The sequence below is a fragment of the Eulemur rufifrons genome, chromosome 16 (genome assembly GCF_041146395.1).
Source record: "Eulemur rufifrons isolate Redbay chromosome 16, OSU_ERuf_1, whole genome shotgun sequence".
Classification (NCBI taxonomy): domain Eukaryota; kingdom Metazoa; phylum Chordata; class Mammalia; order Primates; family Lemuridae; genus Eulemur; species Eulemur rufifrons.
The window spans coordinates 44,973,484-44,989,859 of NC_090998.1; the positions used below are offsets into that span (position 1 = coordinate 44,973,484).

A 16,376-nucleotide genomic window follows, 5' to 3' on the forward strand; every position below is an offset into this window, starting at 1 on the left:
GCGTGCACCACCACATGTGACTAATTTTTTCTATTTCTAGTAGAGACAGGATCTCACTCTTCTCAGGCTGGTCTTGAACTGCTGACCTCAAGCAATCCTCCTGCCTCAGCCTTTTTGAGTGCTAGGATTACAGGCATGAGCCACTGTGCCCAGCCCTAAACCATATTCTTATCTTCTTTTTATACTGCTTGTGACAGCTAAGGCAGAAAACAGATAAGATTATTCCCATCTTATGTGTGACTAACCTCATTTTATAGATTAGAAAACTGAGGTCTAGTTCCGAGTTTAAGTAACTTGCTCAATGTCACAAAGCTAGTTAGTGGGAGAACTGGAACTTGAATCCAAATCCATTGTTCCTTCTTCTAAAACCATAATGTTTCTGACACAGCTTCACATTCCCAGCCCTCAGACTCAGTACTGATGCTACATTAAACTCTGGTTCATTAGAAAGTCCAGTGAATTCTTTTCCCCAGCCCCTTTCCCCCTACTTGGTGGTGAATACCAAGTTTGTAAAGGAAGCCTGGAGTAAGTTAAGCATGGGCAGCACTAGAGAGGGACAAGTGTCCATGGCCTAAACAGGGATGTTAAAGGAAGAGTTAGGTCCCAGAATTGGATCAGCCACACTGGTTCCCTGCCTGTTGCTACTCTCTCCATTTCCCCAGTTGGGAATAGGATGTGAAGGGTGAATTCCACAGCAGCCAGGCCTAATCTAACCCCCTACCCTGTGCTGGACCCCCAGGCCGGGGAAACTGCGTAAGGACAGGCAGGGGACTGAGTCCTGTGCAGACACTGCTGAGGCTGGTGACAGGAGAAGGTGCTGGAGACTGGGTAGGAGATGTGACAGGGCTGCTGCTCATCTGTGTGCTGGCCTGTGGAAGAGAGGAACACACATCACATAAACATCAAACACTACTTTCTGGATATTCCTGTGGCTTGGCTTAAAATTCACCTTTCTCAGGAAAGACGTTTCTCTTACTGGAATCTGTCAAAATCGGACTGCTTCTCCATACTGCCCCCTTAGTCTTTAATTCGCTTGTGTATTTTATTTTAGTTAATTAATTAAAAATTTTTTTTTTTTTTTGAGACACAGGCTCACTCTGTCACGCAAGCTAGAGTGCAGTGGCATCATCATAGCTCACTGCAACCTCAAATTCCTGGCCTCAAGCGATCCTCCTGCCTTGGCCTTCCAAAATGCTAGGATTACCAGGCGTGAGCCACTGCGCCTGGCCCATTTGTATATTTTAATATCTATTTTTGACACACTGTTTTAAATATTTTCTCTGAGCATTTTCTTTTTCTTTTTTTGAGACAGAGTTTCGCTCTTGTCACCCCAGCTAGAGTGCAGTGGTGTCATCATAGCTCACTGCAATCTCAAACTCCTGGGCTCAAGTGATCCTCCTACCTCAGCCTCCCAAATAGGTGGGAATACAGGCACGTACCATAACTCCCGGCTAATTTTTGTGTTTTTAGTAGAGACAGGTTCTCACTCTTGCTCAGGCTGGTCTCAAACTCCTGAGGCACCGCGCCCAGCCTCTGAGCATATTTCAAGTATGTCCTATCTGCCACTTTAGAGACTAGGTTCCTTAAAAGAGGATGCTCCCTTCTATTTCTTATGTTTCAAAAGTATGCAGGGAAAGACATGTAAAAGGGGCTGCTCAGTCAATGGCAAAAATTGCTCCCTGGGAAGAATCTGGTCACCTTATTGCCAAGACAAGGCTGGGTTGCAGAACTCACCTGGGGACTACTGTCAGGATTGTATAGGTCTCCAGGCTTCTGACCCCTCTGGTCCATGTTGTAATATTTACAGTGACTCCACTGGACCATGGATGGGTTCTGGGGGGGCTGGGGTCCATTAGGAACATTCAGCTGCATGACTACCACACCTGGTCCAGAAGGTGACACTCCTGAGGGCCAGGAAGAAAGCAGTTGATTGTAAATTCAAACTGTCTTTTGGCCATCCAGCTATTCCTGAGTGGGGCAGCCAGTAAGCAAATCCACCCACTCACTTTAGGTTCACTCAGACCACGTCCTGCCAGGAATCTGAGATGGTTGCTGATTTGGCTTTTGACTCCCTTTCTACCAAACCAGTGGAAATCTGGGTGGAAGGGAGATGAGTCCTAGATGCCAATGCTCTCCTGGCCTTTACCTGGTGAGGGGTATTTTGGCATGCTTGGCAGAAAACAACTCTATTCTGTTAAAGGTGGGTATTACCAAATGCCCAGATCAGATTGCTCTAGTGTCTGGGCATGGTACAGGTCCTAGTCTGGGCCAAGGGCCAGGGCTGTAGACATGTGGCTTTTATGGTAATGGCTGTAGATAAGTCAGTGATCTCTGGTTATTCTGGAGAACATAAATGCACATAGTGTCACCAAGCCAGACCCAGGAAGTACTTCTTGGCCAAGGGTAGGCTGAGTTGGGAAACATTTCAAGCAGAGAGAGTGGCATATTCAGGAAATGAAAAATAATTCCAGGTGCTAAGACATAGGGGTTATGTAGGGGAAGTAGGAGATGAGACATATTTATTCATTTATTCAACAAACATTTATTGAATATTTACTATGTGCCAGTTCCTATGCTGGGCACTAAGTGTACAACAAACAAACCTGTTCCTGCTCTCATAGAATGGACAGTCTATTAAGGATTTAGACATTAAACAAATAGTTGGTGTCAGAGTTTGAAGTACATTCTGGTAAGATGTTTGGATTTTATCCTGTAGGTGTTGGGACTAGGATTTGTGCTTTGGAAAGGTAACTAAAGTGGGCTGGATGTAGGATGGCCAAGAGGAGGGAGGGACTAGCAGCAAAAAGACCACTTAGAAAGCTTCTGAAACAGAATGAAGAGATTCTGAACTAGGGCAATGCCAGCAGGAATGGAGTAGGAGCATCAGGCCCTCTGAAGGTGGATGCGACCCTAAGGTTTTAGCACTGGCACCCATGGATAATCTCATCCTCTCACAGGTTAGGGGAAGGAAAGGCCTCACTGAAGAGGAATATTAAGGAAATGAAAAATAAAATCTTCTTCATGGTGAAAAGCAAAGTAAGGAGTTAGGGAGAAGCAGTTTGATGGATGATCCTTGCTGGGAGGGATAGGCAGGAGCTATGCTTCCCCACTGGGGATTATCCAGAGTGAGGGTTTGCTCGTGACCCCCAAGCTATATTCCTGTTGAGGCTGAGTTCACGTGTGTGTGGTGGTAGAAAAATGGGAGCTGGGGATTACTAGCTCAAAAACCTGCTGCAATGCTGCTGTTTTCATGGCTCGGTGCTCCAAGGCTGCCACTGCTGCTGCCATCACACTGCTTCCTATGACAGGAAATGTTATAGCCTTTGCCCTGGGCACCAGTCCTGCTGGGAAGTAAATGTGATTGTTTTTCTCAGGTAGTATCGGTCAAAGGAATGGAAAAGAAATGGCAGGTGGCCTGAGAGAGCAGCTCAGGAGACATAGCATCTGTCATATGCTACTCCCCAGCCAGTATGTGCCCTCTACCCTCTAGGGTTCATCCAATCAGAGAGCACAAATATTCAGAGCAACAGGCTTACATCTCCCCATCCCCTGCCAAGAGGGATAACATAGCTATAGAAGTGCCACAGGAAAATTGCATAGTTGTGGAGTGTCTTGCATTTAACAACTCTAGGCTTATTATAGCTGTTGTTCTGGGCATTTTTTTTCCTATCCTAAGAGTCTCACCTGCTACAAACATCCTCTACCAAAAAAATTGCAGTTGACCTTATTCAAATACCTCATTGCTACCTGAGGGTCCAATGCAAAAATAATCAAATCTAGAGCTTTTCTAGAAGGCAGCTCATGATCTGAGGCTAACTAATGCCCTGGGTCAGGAAAGGTAGATGTGTCTGAGTGTGCAGGGTAAGCATAAGCAAGGCAGTGGAAGCTCTTTGTAACACCAACATGTAGCCATAAGGAGCTGATAGGGGGCTCAAAGGAAGGGCAAAAGAGAACAAAATGCTCATATTATTTTCTCTGATCCCAGCAAAAACAAAGCAAGGGTTCTCAGTCTGCGCACTGTTCTGAGCTCTCCCCACACTTAGTCCTCCCCCACTGGCCTGGAGCATTGTTCTTCCACTCAGCCGAGGACACAGCCACTCTGCTGATAAGCTGATTTTTATGCTTCTCTTCCTCAAGCCCAAAGCAGGTGGCATCCGTTAGCAGCTGAACTGCTCTTAATAGACACGGCAATAAAAAAAAAAAAATAAAAATAAAACCAAACCCGCTGTCCAGTGACAGCACTTCCATATAATCAAGTTGGGGGAAGGAGCCTGGGTTGGGAGCGGGTGGGAAGGGGGAGAAAGGGGTTGAATAAGGAAATCAATTTCAGCTTGAAAGCTCTGAAAGGAGAGGGGACGTGTGAATGGCTTTTTAAGTGGCATCATTAAACCTGGGCAGAAAGGTCGATTGGGCAGAGCAAACTGCATAAATACAAACAGATGACATTTATGTCTGGCAGAATTGTTTTTTGTTTTTTGTTTAAGTCACTGAGGTGGAAAACTGATAAGGCTTATTCCTTACCACCAGAAATCAAATCTCTAGAAAGGAATGTCCAGAGAAATAAAACCCACAGGCATCTTTCCCAAATTATAGGACAGAATCCAATAATATCTTGGTCTTTTTCCTTTTTGTGGTGGGGAGTGAGGATTCTTAGGAAGTAGGAAAGAAAAGAATAGTAGTCTCATCTTTGGAAACCCCTTGGCTAAAAAATGAGCCAGTAAGTAGTGAGAGGCTATTTCTGCATGCACTTCCCTCTCTCTATCCATGATGCTGTGTCACTGTGAGTCGGGAGTCTGTGCATAGGCATCACTGCCACTTCACGTCTGTTTGCATCTTCCCCAGACAAGCATCCCTGTAGAAACCTCAAGGGACTTGCAAGCCATCATTTTAGTATGAAGAAAAGTGTTTTCTGAGGTTGGAGTTATGTCTAATATCACAGCGGAGGAATTAGGGTACAGGCTTGGGGGTAAACTGGGCAACTACAAAAATGTATTAATAAACCACAACAGTTGTTCCAGGAACAGCCAATCCTAATCCCTGCCTTTATTTTTGGAAAAGTGACCATGTTGCTACATGAGAGGAGGGCGGGTGACTTTCCTCTGAAGGTGACAGAGGGGCCCTTGTGGCCTGTGCTTGCCTCTTTTCAGTAAAGGGCGAACTGGAAAGGCAGGCAGAATAAACACTTGTTTCCCTTTTTCCACTCCCTCTTAGATTTCCATGAGCAGAATTAAAGACCTTTAAAGTCAAGGGTATGGTGAATATGGGCTCCTAGATGATGTGGGTGGAACAGAGGGTCCCACCATCTAGGAGAAGTACAAGGAGTCAGTTAGAAGCCCAGGGTCTATCGTTGCTAGGAGTAAAGGAGATAGAACTGTGAAAATTCCAAAGCAACAAGGGAAGTAGATGGTGAATGGGGTTTCCCCATGTCTTTTTTTTTCTTTTTCTTTTCCCTGCCATGTCTTCCTCCCATGTCTTTTGACTTGGGAAGCCTAGATTATCTCCTTCCAACCCCAGTCCAGATCTCCAGTGCTGCCAACTTCTAGAACAACAGTTGTTTTAGTATTGTATTTTTTTTAGGCTGGTCAAGTCAAGTGAAGCAGTGAGAGTGGAGAAGGAACAAAGGCATCTGTAACTGGTTGTGATCAATTAGTTGTAAACACCACTGCACTTGGACCAACCATATTTTGGTATTCTTAACCCAGTACTAGGTCCAGAATAGGTACTTGGTTTGTTCTTGATTCAGAGACCTTGTACTGGAAGATGAACAGATATAACCACAGAGACCCAATAGACGTACTGACATATCACAAAGGATACACACAAAAATGCACATACATATGCCCGTATACACATGCACACACTTATTTTAACAAATAGGAGAGAAAATGCCCTGCGGTACCATGCACCACCACAGGCTACAGTGATTCTTGGAGCTGGTTTCTACAATTTCCATACCCCATTGGGAATTTCAAGGCCAAGTGCCCCTGGCGGACATTAGGAGAAACAGCTAGACATACCAATAATGTAAAAAAGGGTAAGAGCTGTCAGATTGAAAACTTCAGCCTGTAAGAGATTCACATTTGTCCTGGATGAAGGTGGAAGTCATTGTTCCGTAAAGGTAAGAACTGATCACATCTAACAAGTGAGACTAATTCTGCAATCCCTTCCACAGCATCTAACACAGTGAGGATGCAAAACATCTTTTAGTAAGAAATATTCCATTTCTAAATGGGGAAAACTGGCAAAACATCTCCCTTTCACCAGAAGAGGGCACTCTGACATTCCCACAGTGGAGTGGAATGGGGATGGTTAGAGGCTAAAAATTAAGACTTTGTCCCCAACAGAACCCCTGAAGTTTAACTGCATTGTACTGCTATGTCAGGGTAGGGAGAAAGGTATACAAACAGGGACAGCTGTACTTGGTGTGTAGGGGAAGTTCTTGGCAAAGGCAGTGAGAGGCTGCATGGCATAAACTTATTTTTTTTTTTTTTTTTTGAGACAGAGTCTCACTCTGTTGCCCAGGCTAGAGTGAGTGCCGTGGCGTTAGCCTAGCTCACAGCAACCTCAAACTCCTGAGCTCAAGCGATCCTCCTGTCTCAGCCTCCCGAGTAGCTGGGACTACAGGCATGCACCACCATGCCCGGCTAATTTTTTTTCTATATATGTTTTTAGCTGTCCATATAATTTCTTTCTATTTTTAGTAGAGATGGGGTCTCGCTCTTGCTCAGGCTGGTCTCGAACTTCTGAGCTCAAACGATCCGCCCACCTCGGCCTCCCAGAGTGCTAGGATTACAGGCGTGAGCCACCGCGCCCGGCCGGCATAAACTTATTGACCTGTAATAGCTAGCCCCACCAAAGAGAGCCTTTAACTGTTTAACATGATGTTTATTTATTTTCCACTGGAGGGAAAGGAACAGAATACAAAGCCTGTTGAAAATGTGTTGAAGTTGCAGCATGAGGTATGGAAAAGTCAGACTCAAGTTCAAGTTCTAGGACTGTGATCTTAAGCAAGTCATTTAATCTCTTTAAATCAAATTTCTGCCTTACAAAGTTGTGGTGAGAATTAAAATGTTACAATGTATGTGGGCACACTAAAAACTGCTAAACAAATCTAAGATATGACTTAAAAAGCATTTAATCAATTTCCCTCATACTCCCAAGAGAAAAGAAAAGCTGTCTATAGGAAGAATGAGTGTAGGAGACACATGTAAGTATTTCATGACCCAAAGGCATGTGAGTGTAATGCTGGATGGAGGGGGGGGGGGGAGGAGATGAGAGGAGAGGAGAACAAGAAAACAAGAAATTCAATTACAGATGTGGCTTCCCAGGGAAGAGATAACCAACCCCCACCTGTTGAAAGGGCAGCCTCAGTACCCCTGGAAAACACCTGCCAAGACTTTGGTTTTCCCTCGTGAGGGAGTCACAGTAGGGACAGAGCCAATCCCTGAACTCTTTCTGCCTTTCCCAGCTCTTGTAAGTGCCCAGGTTCCCCCAATTCTTTATCCTCTTACCTGAGTACTGCTGTGGCATCTGTGGTGGACTGCAGGGAGAGGGAGACTGAGGCATCTGGTACTGCTCAGAGCCAGGAGGTTGCAGAAACCCCACAGAAGGGCTGCGGAGATGGAGAAAGGAGGAGTGGTGAAACGGTAGAGGGAGAAAACAGCTCCTGGCAAACAGCTGCTGCTTCCTGGCCCTCCCCTGTGGGAAGCAGAGGCAGCTCCAAGCCATTCCCAGACCAATTTGCCATGCAATTTCTAAAATCACTCATCAGTTCCAAGTTAATTATATATATTTGTACTTGATCATCTTTCAATTAGGCAACTGCTAATCAGTGCTACAGATGGAATGGTAGCGACACATGCTCTTCCCAACACTGTGGAAACACCATATATATGTGCGCGCGCGCACACACACACACACACACACACATATTCTAAGAAACACTAGAAACATAAAGAGAGTGCCAGAGACAGACACACAATGCTAGAGAGAGATGGATTTAAAAAACACCTAAGGATTGCTAATTATTTTTGTCCTAAAAGTAAAAAATTAAAAAAAAACTAAGAAGATATGTGATTTAAGATATGTACACAATGGCAGACACAGTCACCTAAAGACAAATGGGGAAAAAAAAGAAAAAATGCCACAAAACTCAAAACAACATGGAGACATACATATAAAAATACAGAGATAAAAATACACACGATGGGAGACAGACACAGAGAAACACATACAGTTAGGCCCAGACCCGAGTTCTAGTTCTAGCTCTGCTTCTAACTAGCTATGTGAACTTGAGTAAGTTTCTTAAAATCCTTAGCTAGAATTTCCTTGTTTAAAAAATAACGAAGAAAAATAAAACAAGAGGAGTGAACTAGATTTCCTAAGGTGTCTTCTACTGCTAAAATTCTATTAGCTACGACCTACACTCAGATATATAGAAATAGACACACCTATGGTGTTTCATTCATAGATACAAACAGAAGTACACAGAAAAATTTACATATATGTGCTCCAAAATTGCTTCTCTTATGAATGAATAGTCTCTATCCCATAGTTCTGAATCCTATTGTTTTGAAAAACAAAAAATGGGAGAAATCATAAATTATAAATCTCCGAAGCAGGAATTCTTTTCTGCTAATGAGCTCTTAAGCAAATGTAAAACCAATGAGGAGAAAAGGAGAATGAACTCCCTCATATTGTACCTGTGTTTGCACACTACTGGGATCTTTACCCCTGCCTTTCTTAAGCCAGTGGAAACAAAACATGGTGCAACAGTTGCTGAAGGTCTATGGGAGATGTACCTCGCTCTTGGGAGTCCTCACCTCGTACCGTTCTGTTGAGCTGGGGGGATCATGCTGTAGTACACTGGCACGCCCCCTGCTGGGAGGCCTCCTTGCACAGACTGGCTTGCAGGGACCAGCATGGGTTGTTGGAAAGGCGGCTGGACCACATTTTGTGAGTCATTACCCACTGGAACCTGGGTGAGATAAGTGAAGAGAATGACTACTCATACTCCCATTGAGATGCAGACAATGGCCTCGTTATCACTACACGGTGGCTCTCGCCTGTAATCCTAGCACTCTGGAAGGCCGAGGTGGGAGGATCGCTCGAGGTCAGGAGTTCGAGACCAGCCTGAGCAAGAGCAAGACCCCGTCTCTACTAAAAATAGAAAGAAATTAGCTGGACAACTAAAAATATACAGAAAAAATTAGCTGGGCATGGTGGCACATGCCTGTAGACCCAGCTACTTGGGAGGCTGAGGCAGAAGGATTGCTTAAGCCCAGGAGTTTGAGGTTGCTGTGAGCTAGGCTGACGCCACGGCACTCTAGCCCGGGCAACAGAGCCAGACTCTGTCTCAAAAAGAAAAAAACAGAAACAAAAACAAAAATAACTTTCTTCCCTACCTTTTAGAGTCTCCTCCCGTTTCCCCCATGTCTAAAGAAAATTTAGGCATTTCTCCCTTCTCCAAATACCACCCTTGGGCATCTGACATAGAGGAAGGAGCCTTATTTCCTTTAGACACTATTTTCCTGGGCATATGCTCATTTGTATGGCTGTATAAAGACCAAACAATTTAAAGACTCTTCTTAGACTCTATGGGCTTTCTCTCAGAGGGAAAAAACTCCAAAAATAATTCTAGGGGGAAAGTGGACAGTATTTTAGTATTGGAGTTGCCAGTCTGGATGACCCCGGGAAGCTGTCCTTCTCCTCATCCTGAGGACTGGGTGACCTTTCCCAATGCAGAATGCACCCACTTGGTAAGAAGGCAGTGGAGTGTACTGAACCACCAGGCCTTGCATCTGGCCCCCCATGCTGCTCCTCTGGTTGCTGAGCAGGCCCTGGTTCTGTGGCTGCTGGACCCCAATCATGCCTTGGTAAGCCGCCTGCTGCTGGTTAGGCATCATGGGCTGTAAACCTAGGGATGGGCAAGGCAGAGAAGACATTAGTATGAATGTGTAGGAGGTCACACTCTGTCAGTAATTTCCCTTTCCATTCTATTTTACCTTTTCTTTTTCTGGAGATCCTGGGTCCTTTCTTAGGATCCTAATCATTCCTGTCCCTGCCCCCCTTTTTTAAAATGGTAAAGGTAATTCTTCTCTCTTTCCCAGTCTGCCCTTCCCCCATTCACTGCCTTCTCACACCAGTGGTTCCTCTTACCAGGCTGCTGGGATGGCTGAGGCAGCTGTTGACCACGTTGGGGGCTGTAGGCCACCGGGTGAGAGAGAGGTCGATATTGCTGGTTGGAGTTAGGATACTGTCCAGGGGGATAGTAGGAAACCTGGATCTATGGTAAGAGGAAAAAGATATGTAAGAGGACCCTCAGATTCAGCCCTACCATTACTAAATGCCTCAGGGTTGGTGGCCAGACACACGTAAATAGAGATATTTTGGACCTGCAATTGTGGGATTAGTATAAAAGTTTGACATAAAACAGGAAGGACTTGTGTTATATATAAAGACCTTCTGGCTAGAACTCTCAAGTACAGGTGGGAGAGCTATCCCCTCTGGTCTGTCTAAACACTAGAGGAAGAAAGAAGGTATAATACTGGACCAACTGAATTAGTGATTTAAGCTTGGAACTGGAGCTGCTCACCTGTTGAGGGGGCTGCATGTAGCCCTGGGGTGGCAGGACTTGCTGAGTAGGTGGTACATGGCTAGAGGTGGAATAGTTGGAAGTGGGGAGGGGCTGTCCCGTGGAAGCCATGATGAAGCTAGTCTGCTGAGGGTGTTGGGAGATAAGTGAGGGCTGGAACAGAGCTGAAGATGGGTCAGTCGCTTCAGTAGAGCCTTGGCGGCTAAGGCTCATTTGTCCAAAGGGATTGCTGAGGTCATCTGCCTGTTGAGAGAGCAGGCGACTCAAGGACTGAGGCTTGTAACAGCACAAACAGAAATAGCAATTCCCGCTACAGATTTGAGATAGTCCTCCCTCTGTGCCCTAAGATGTGGTTTTTAGCCCTAAGCCTGTCATGTGGTATTTTAAATTGCTATGAATTGACCAGCTGTTTCAAGCCCAACTCCAGAGCAGTCTCCCTACCACATATGAGGTAACAATGGCCACCCTGATTATGATCATTATTAGGATTAGTCCTGGGGAGATGGGAGCAATGATACGATTTTTATATATAGAAAAAGAGGACAAACTAGTGGGTTAAAGAAAACGATTATAAGAGTCTTTCCATTTCTTGTCTTTCTCATACCCACAACCACAAGCAGGGCCCCTACATTGCCGTAACTCCTGTTTTTATAATATATAAGGACCCAGATAACACCTTGAGCAGATCATGGTGGCTAGGTTCATGTGCCTCCAGAGCTCTGCCTATGCAGCAGCAAGACTGGGGGCTCCCACTCCTGCTGCTTATCTCCTTACTCTCTCTCGAGGTCATTTCCACCTTTGTTCTCTGACACTAGCCTAGAGTTCTCTGCCCTTCAGAAACCACTTTCAATTCTCACCTCTGAGAAGCGGCCAGGGTGAGTGGCTAAACTGGAGGATGAGACTGACTGGCCAGACTGTAATTACCTTCTTTCTCAGCTCTCTTTCCTAAGCAGCAAGGGTGATGGTGTTCCATCTCTCACTCATATGGTGATAGGTTAGAGTTTGTTAGCTTCCTCTTCCCTTCTGCTCCCTTGACAATAATTGGCGCACACGTGCACGCACACACACACAAAACACACACACACACACACACACATACACGCCAGAGCAGGAGTTCTTTTGCAAAAGAAACTAGAAACCAAAATATAATGCTTTTCTGCAGTTTTATTCAATTTTCAAGGATCTGATCTTCAAGCTAGTTCTTTTTTTTTTTTTTTTTTTTTTTGAGACAGAGTCTCACTCTGTTGCCCAGGCTAGAGTGAGTGCCGTGGCGTCAGCCTAGCTCACAGCAACCTCAAACTCCTGAGCTCAAGTGATCCTCCTGTCTCAGCCTCCCGAGTAGCTGGGACTACAGGCATGTGCCACCATGCCCGGCTAATTTTTTCTATATATATTTTTAGCTGTCCATATAATTTCTTTCTATTTTTAGTAGAGGTGGGGTCTCGCTCTTGCTCAGGCTGGTCTCGAACTCCTGAGCTCAAACGATCCGCCCACCTCGGCCTCCCAGAGTGCTAGGATTACAGGCGTGAGCCACCGCGCCCGGCCTTCAAGCTAGTTCTTTTGCCACTTTATTGGGCAGGAGTAGATGACAAGTAGCCTGGATTGCAGATTACTTTGAGGCCCATATTCCAGGACTTTTCAGAATGGAGATAAGTGGTAGGAGGAAATAGGGAATTCTAGTGAAATCGCTAAAGCTAGAGGTATGATTAACACAAAGCAAAAAATCAGGGCTCCTATAACCATGATGTAAATTATCAACTATAAGGCAAATCAGATTGTCAAAGGATTTGTAATAATCACACAAACTATCTATCTATCTATCTATATACCTATTTATTTATTTATTTTGAGACAGAGTCTCACTCTGTTGCCTGGGCTAGAGTGCCGTGGTGTCAGCCCAGTTGACAGCAACCTCAAACTCCTGGGCTCAAGCAATCCTTCTGCCTCAGATTCCTGAGTAGCTGGGACTTCAGGCATGCGCCACCATGCTTGGCTATTTTTTTTTTTTTTTTCCCTATACATTTTTAGTTGTCCAGCTAATTTTTTTCTATTTTTTTTTTTTTTTTTTAGTAGAGACGGGGTCTCGCTCTTGTTCAGGCTGGTCTCGAACTCTTGAGCTCAAATGATCTGCCTGCCTAGGCCTCCCAGAGTGCTAGGATTATAGGCATGAGCCACCATGCCTGACCCTCACAAACAATTTAAACAGCATGTTCTATGCAGCGGAAGAGGGTATTCTTATATAAAATGACATGGTAAAATAGGGGAACAGTTCAAGTTTTTCCCAGTGGTACCAGAGAGGCCTGCAGTTGTATTTTTATTTTGAAAGGAAGTTATAGAGGACCATTCTGTTCAGAATAAACTGGGTTCCTCAGACATGTCTAGGGAACAAATTAGATGAAGGATGTACATGGTAGAGAGATGAGGAGCGTAGGTTATACCAACATCCAGTTTCATTACCCGTCCTGAAACTCACGGGAACTCAGTGTTCCTGTCTTATATTTAGGCATCTTTTGATGAGGCCGTTAAAATGGAGTATAGTTCAGCCTGTGCTGGCCCCTTACGAAGGAACAGTTTCCAACATGCCCTCCAAAAGCACAACATGCTTGCAAGGCCATCACAGACTGACCCAGGCATACCCACAGATACAGGCCACACATGGACAAGACAAAAAGGGGGAATGGAGTTTATACCATGTTGTACTGCTGGGGCGGAGAGACTGGCAGAAGGACTTGGGGACAGGAGCTTGGAGAGAACTGAACAGGCTGCGGAGAGGGCTGCAGAGACGGGACTGGCTGTGGACCAGCAGAGAGGCATGTGGAAAACGGAAGAGAAAAGGGAGGCACAGGAAGAGGCAGGAGGGCAGAGATGGGGAGGGAAAGGGAAGGAACGACAAAGTTAATAATCATAAAAGAAACTTCACACGAATAGCAAGGCTACTGGGTGTGCCTGTGGCCAAGCCCAGGAGGGCTTGTGCATTTCACGTCTCTTTGACAAACAGGCAATTTTTCCGGAGAGACCCCAGCACTCCCCACCCCATTGGCCATTCAGAACTCTGCAGCTATTGTAAGCAATCTGAGGACTGCCAGGGTCTGCCACCTGATCCCAAACATAGCTTTTCCCAAAGCATTTTTTCTGAACACACAATTCCTGGGGAGCACAATCATAATCCTCCTTGAATGCCCAGAAGAGACTCCTGTCTGCGTCACTGTACTGCGTCTGTAGGAAGGGGCATCCAAGGTCTGGCTCAGCCACGCTCTGATTTCACACCATAGCTCTCCTGGAGGAAGTGCTCATTCACAAGCATCATCTCCCTCCCAAAGGCAGAGAAAGAAAAAACACCCAAGGTTCATGCCTGCTTCTGGCTACTTCCTTCTGCTCCATGACTGTTCCGTGTTCCTCCAGGCTGTGAGGCAGTATGACCCCCACCCCCACCACCAAACAGGGAAGATTTAGTAATAAAATATAAATAGCCTAGCTTTAGTTTTTGTCCCTTTAGTCCCTTCACTAGCCTCAAGCAGGAGGATTTGTTTATTAGGAACATGGAGTGTTCTAAAGCAACTAATGGGTAGTTATTTTTTTCTCTTCCTTCTTCCCCTCCAGCCATTTTGATCACCGCATCAGTTCTCTAGTCATAGCCACTGGTGGTGGGAGGGATGGGAGAAGGAGAAAGGCGAGGAAGAGGTTGGAAGCAGCATTTACATACATTGTCTCATTACATATATTAGCATTTATATACATTGTCTGATTTCAGCCTCACATAAGAATCCTATAGGGAAGTATGATAACTTGCATTACGAAAGTAAAGCTCAGAAAAATTAAATCACTCATCTAGGATCACACAGTTGATATGGCAGAGCTGGGACTGAAACCTAGTTCTCCCTGATATATGTTCTTCCCACTCCACTCTAGCAGTGGGGACGAAGTGAAGGAAGAAGTCAAACAGAATATCCAAACATCTTCTACAGGCTCTTCCCTCCTCATTTAGAGTATTAAGAGGTATAGATGCCATGGTATCAATATCCTCTCCTGCCACATATCTCCAGAGAGATTCTTTTACAGAGAGGACTAACAGTTCAAGAGGCAGAGAGTGCAGGAATTAGAAGACTCCCCAAAAGGGAGAATACTCTGGATGTCTCAGCAGGGGACCCAATATTGGATTAAATAAAATGCAAGTCATTTTGGTTAGGAAAAATTACTGAGAATCCACTGTGTGACCTGGGAGAGATGCTGCTATAGCCTTGAAAATAAATTCTTAGCTCTACTGGCATAGCTATTTTCTGTAAGCCAATGGCATTCCAAATACAACTGATGGCCAAGCTGCTCAGTGTTAGCTGCTGGTGGCTTTCATACACATTTTCTATTATCCTAACCCTCTTCTTTCTCTTGAGGGAGGGCCTAACTTGGTTCAGGCCTTATATACTCAGGGGGAGAAAGTATAGTAAACTGGTAAAACAACTCTGCCTGTTTTCCTCCACTTGTGAGTTTTGAATAAAGAGTAAAGTGAGAAGAAATGATGTTCCTCTCTGAGGCCTCCCCTAATTGGGGAAGGGCAGTGGAACATGGAAGGGGTCTCAGTACTATTTTCTAGTTATTCCACAGCTACTCCTAGCCATTGTTCTCTTCTTAAAAACTCTTAAACTCCAGAGCCAGGGAACCTCTGAGAAACCACAGGGAAATTTATAAAAAAACAACAACAAAAAAAAAACAAGAAAGCAAGACTGGCCCTGGGGATGGGGCTGCCACCTACTGGTGAATTCCGGCTAGATCACTGGCTCTTGGATGCCTTAGGACAACAAGACAGAGGCTCACAGGGCTCCTTTTTAAGAGGTCCACTCTGTTTTAAGTAAACTGGGCAAAAGGAAGCCACTGGTCTTTTAATCCTCAGCCTCTCCTCTTGGTTTTATATGCTTCACTGAAATATGACATGAGGGCCTGCTCAGACAGACAAGGCCTGCCAAGAAGGGAAAGAGCATGGTTTAGCCAGCACTGTTCCTAGGCCTGGGGCAAACGCCTCTTGCTACAGAATTAAAGGTAACTACCTTTTCTCAAAGTTTTTCTAAAGGAAAAGCTTTAGAGTAAGCACAGTGGTATGTGTGTGTGTGTGGTCACATCCTAATCCCCGCACTGTATGTGCCATTTGAGAAACTGAACAATAATTATTCTTGGGCTCAGCAACTTCAGTTTGGAGGGCCGCCAATGCTGAGAGCCAGTCAGGGAAAAAGAAATCAAAAGAAAGAAAGAAAATGGCAGTAGGACGAGGAAGGAAAAAACAGAGAGGGAGAAAAAGTGGAGAGGAAGAAAAAAGGAGATATATAGTGTGGTGGTGGTGGTATAATTTTAGCAGCTTCCATAAATGCTTCCAAGACACCAAAACTTACCTGGATAAGATTCTTCAGTTTGGAGTTAGTGATCACAATTAATCTCAAGAATGAATTTCTAAGGGAACAGAGAACTCTATACCAAACAATGCTCCGTTATCCCCAAGCTATAGCCCCTAAGCTGGCACCACACTCAGAAGGTAAGTCAATACCAACGACTGACCAACTGACCCTCATAATCCAGTAGCAGGAACAAAACCTGAGTAGAAGTTTGGGGTTTAGGGCCCATCATTTGGCCATTCTGTCTAAAATTTTATTCCCAAATGGTTATTCTCTTATCTCTTTACTCTTCTCCCACTCTTGCTGTCTGTTTCTAGGTGTGGATGGCAGGTGGAAGGTGGAGGCGGATGGAAGACTAAGAAGAAGAAAAGAGAGCAAGACTGTATTAAAATACACACATTTTA

At 44.9% G+C, this 16,376-nt stretch overlaps 1 protein-coding gene across 8 annotated transcripts in view; it reads right to left on the minus strand.

Moving 5' to 3' along the window:
• Window positions 1-16,376, minus strand: part of R3HDM2 (R3H domain containing 2) — a 141,998-nt gene that overhangs the window by 3,471 nt on the left and 122,151 nt on the right. For 7 of the 8 annotated variants that reach the window (XM_069489365.1, XM_069489363.1, XM_069489362.1 and 4 more), the window contains 7 exons: window positions 10,595-10,837; window positions 10,159-10,285; window positions 9,756-9,916; window positions 8,823-8,977; window positions 7,512-7,612; window positions 1,735-1,904; window positions 722-869 (listed from right to left, as the gene is read on the minus strand). In XM_069489365.1, the coding sequence (XP_069345466.1) occupies window positions 722-869; window positions 1,735-1,904; window positions 7,512-7,612; window positions 8,823-8,977; window positions 9,756-9,916; window positions 10,159-10,285; window positions 10,595-10,837 (1,105 nt within the window). Of the gene's footprint in view, window positions 1-721; window positions 870-1,734; window positions 1,905-7,511; window positions 7,613-8,822; window positions 8,978-9,755; window positions 9,917-10,158; window positions 10,286-10,594; window positions 10,838-13,284; window positions 13,387-16,376 lie in introns of all 8 variants that reach the window. The other variant, XM_069489357.1, reaches the window with a different exon arrangement.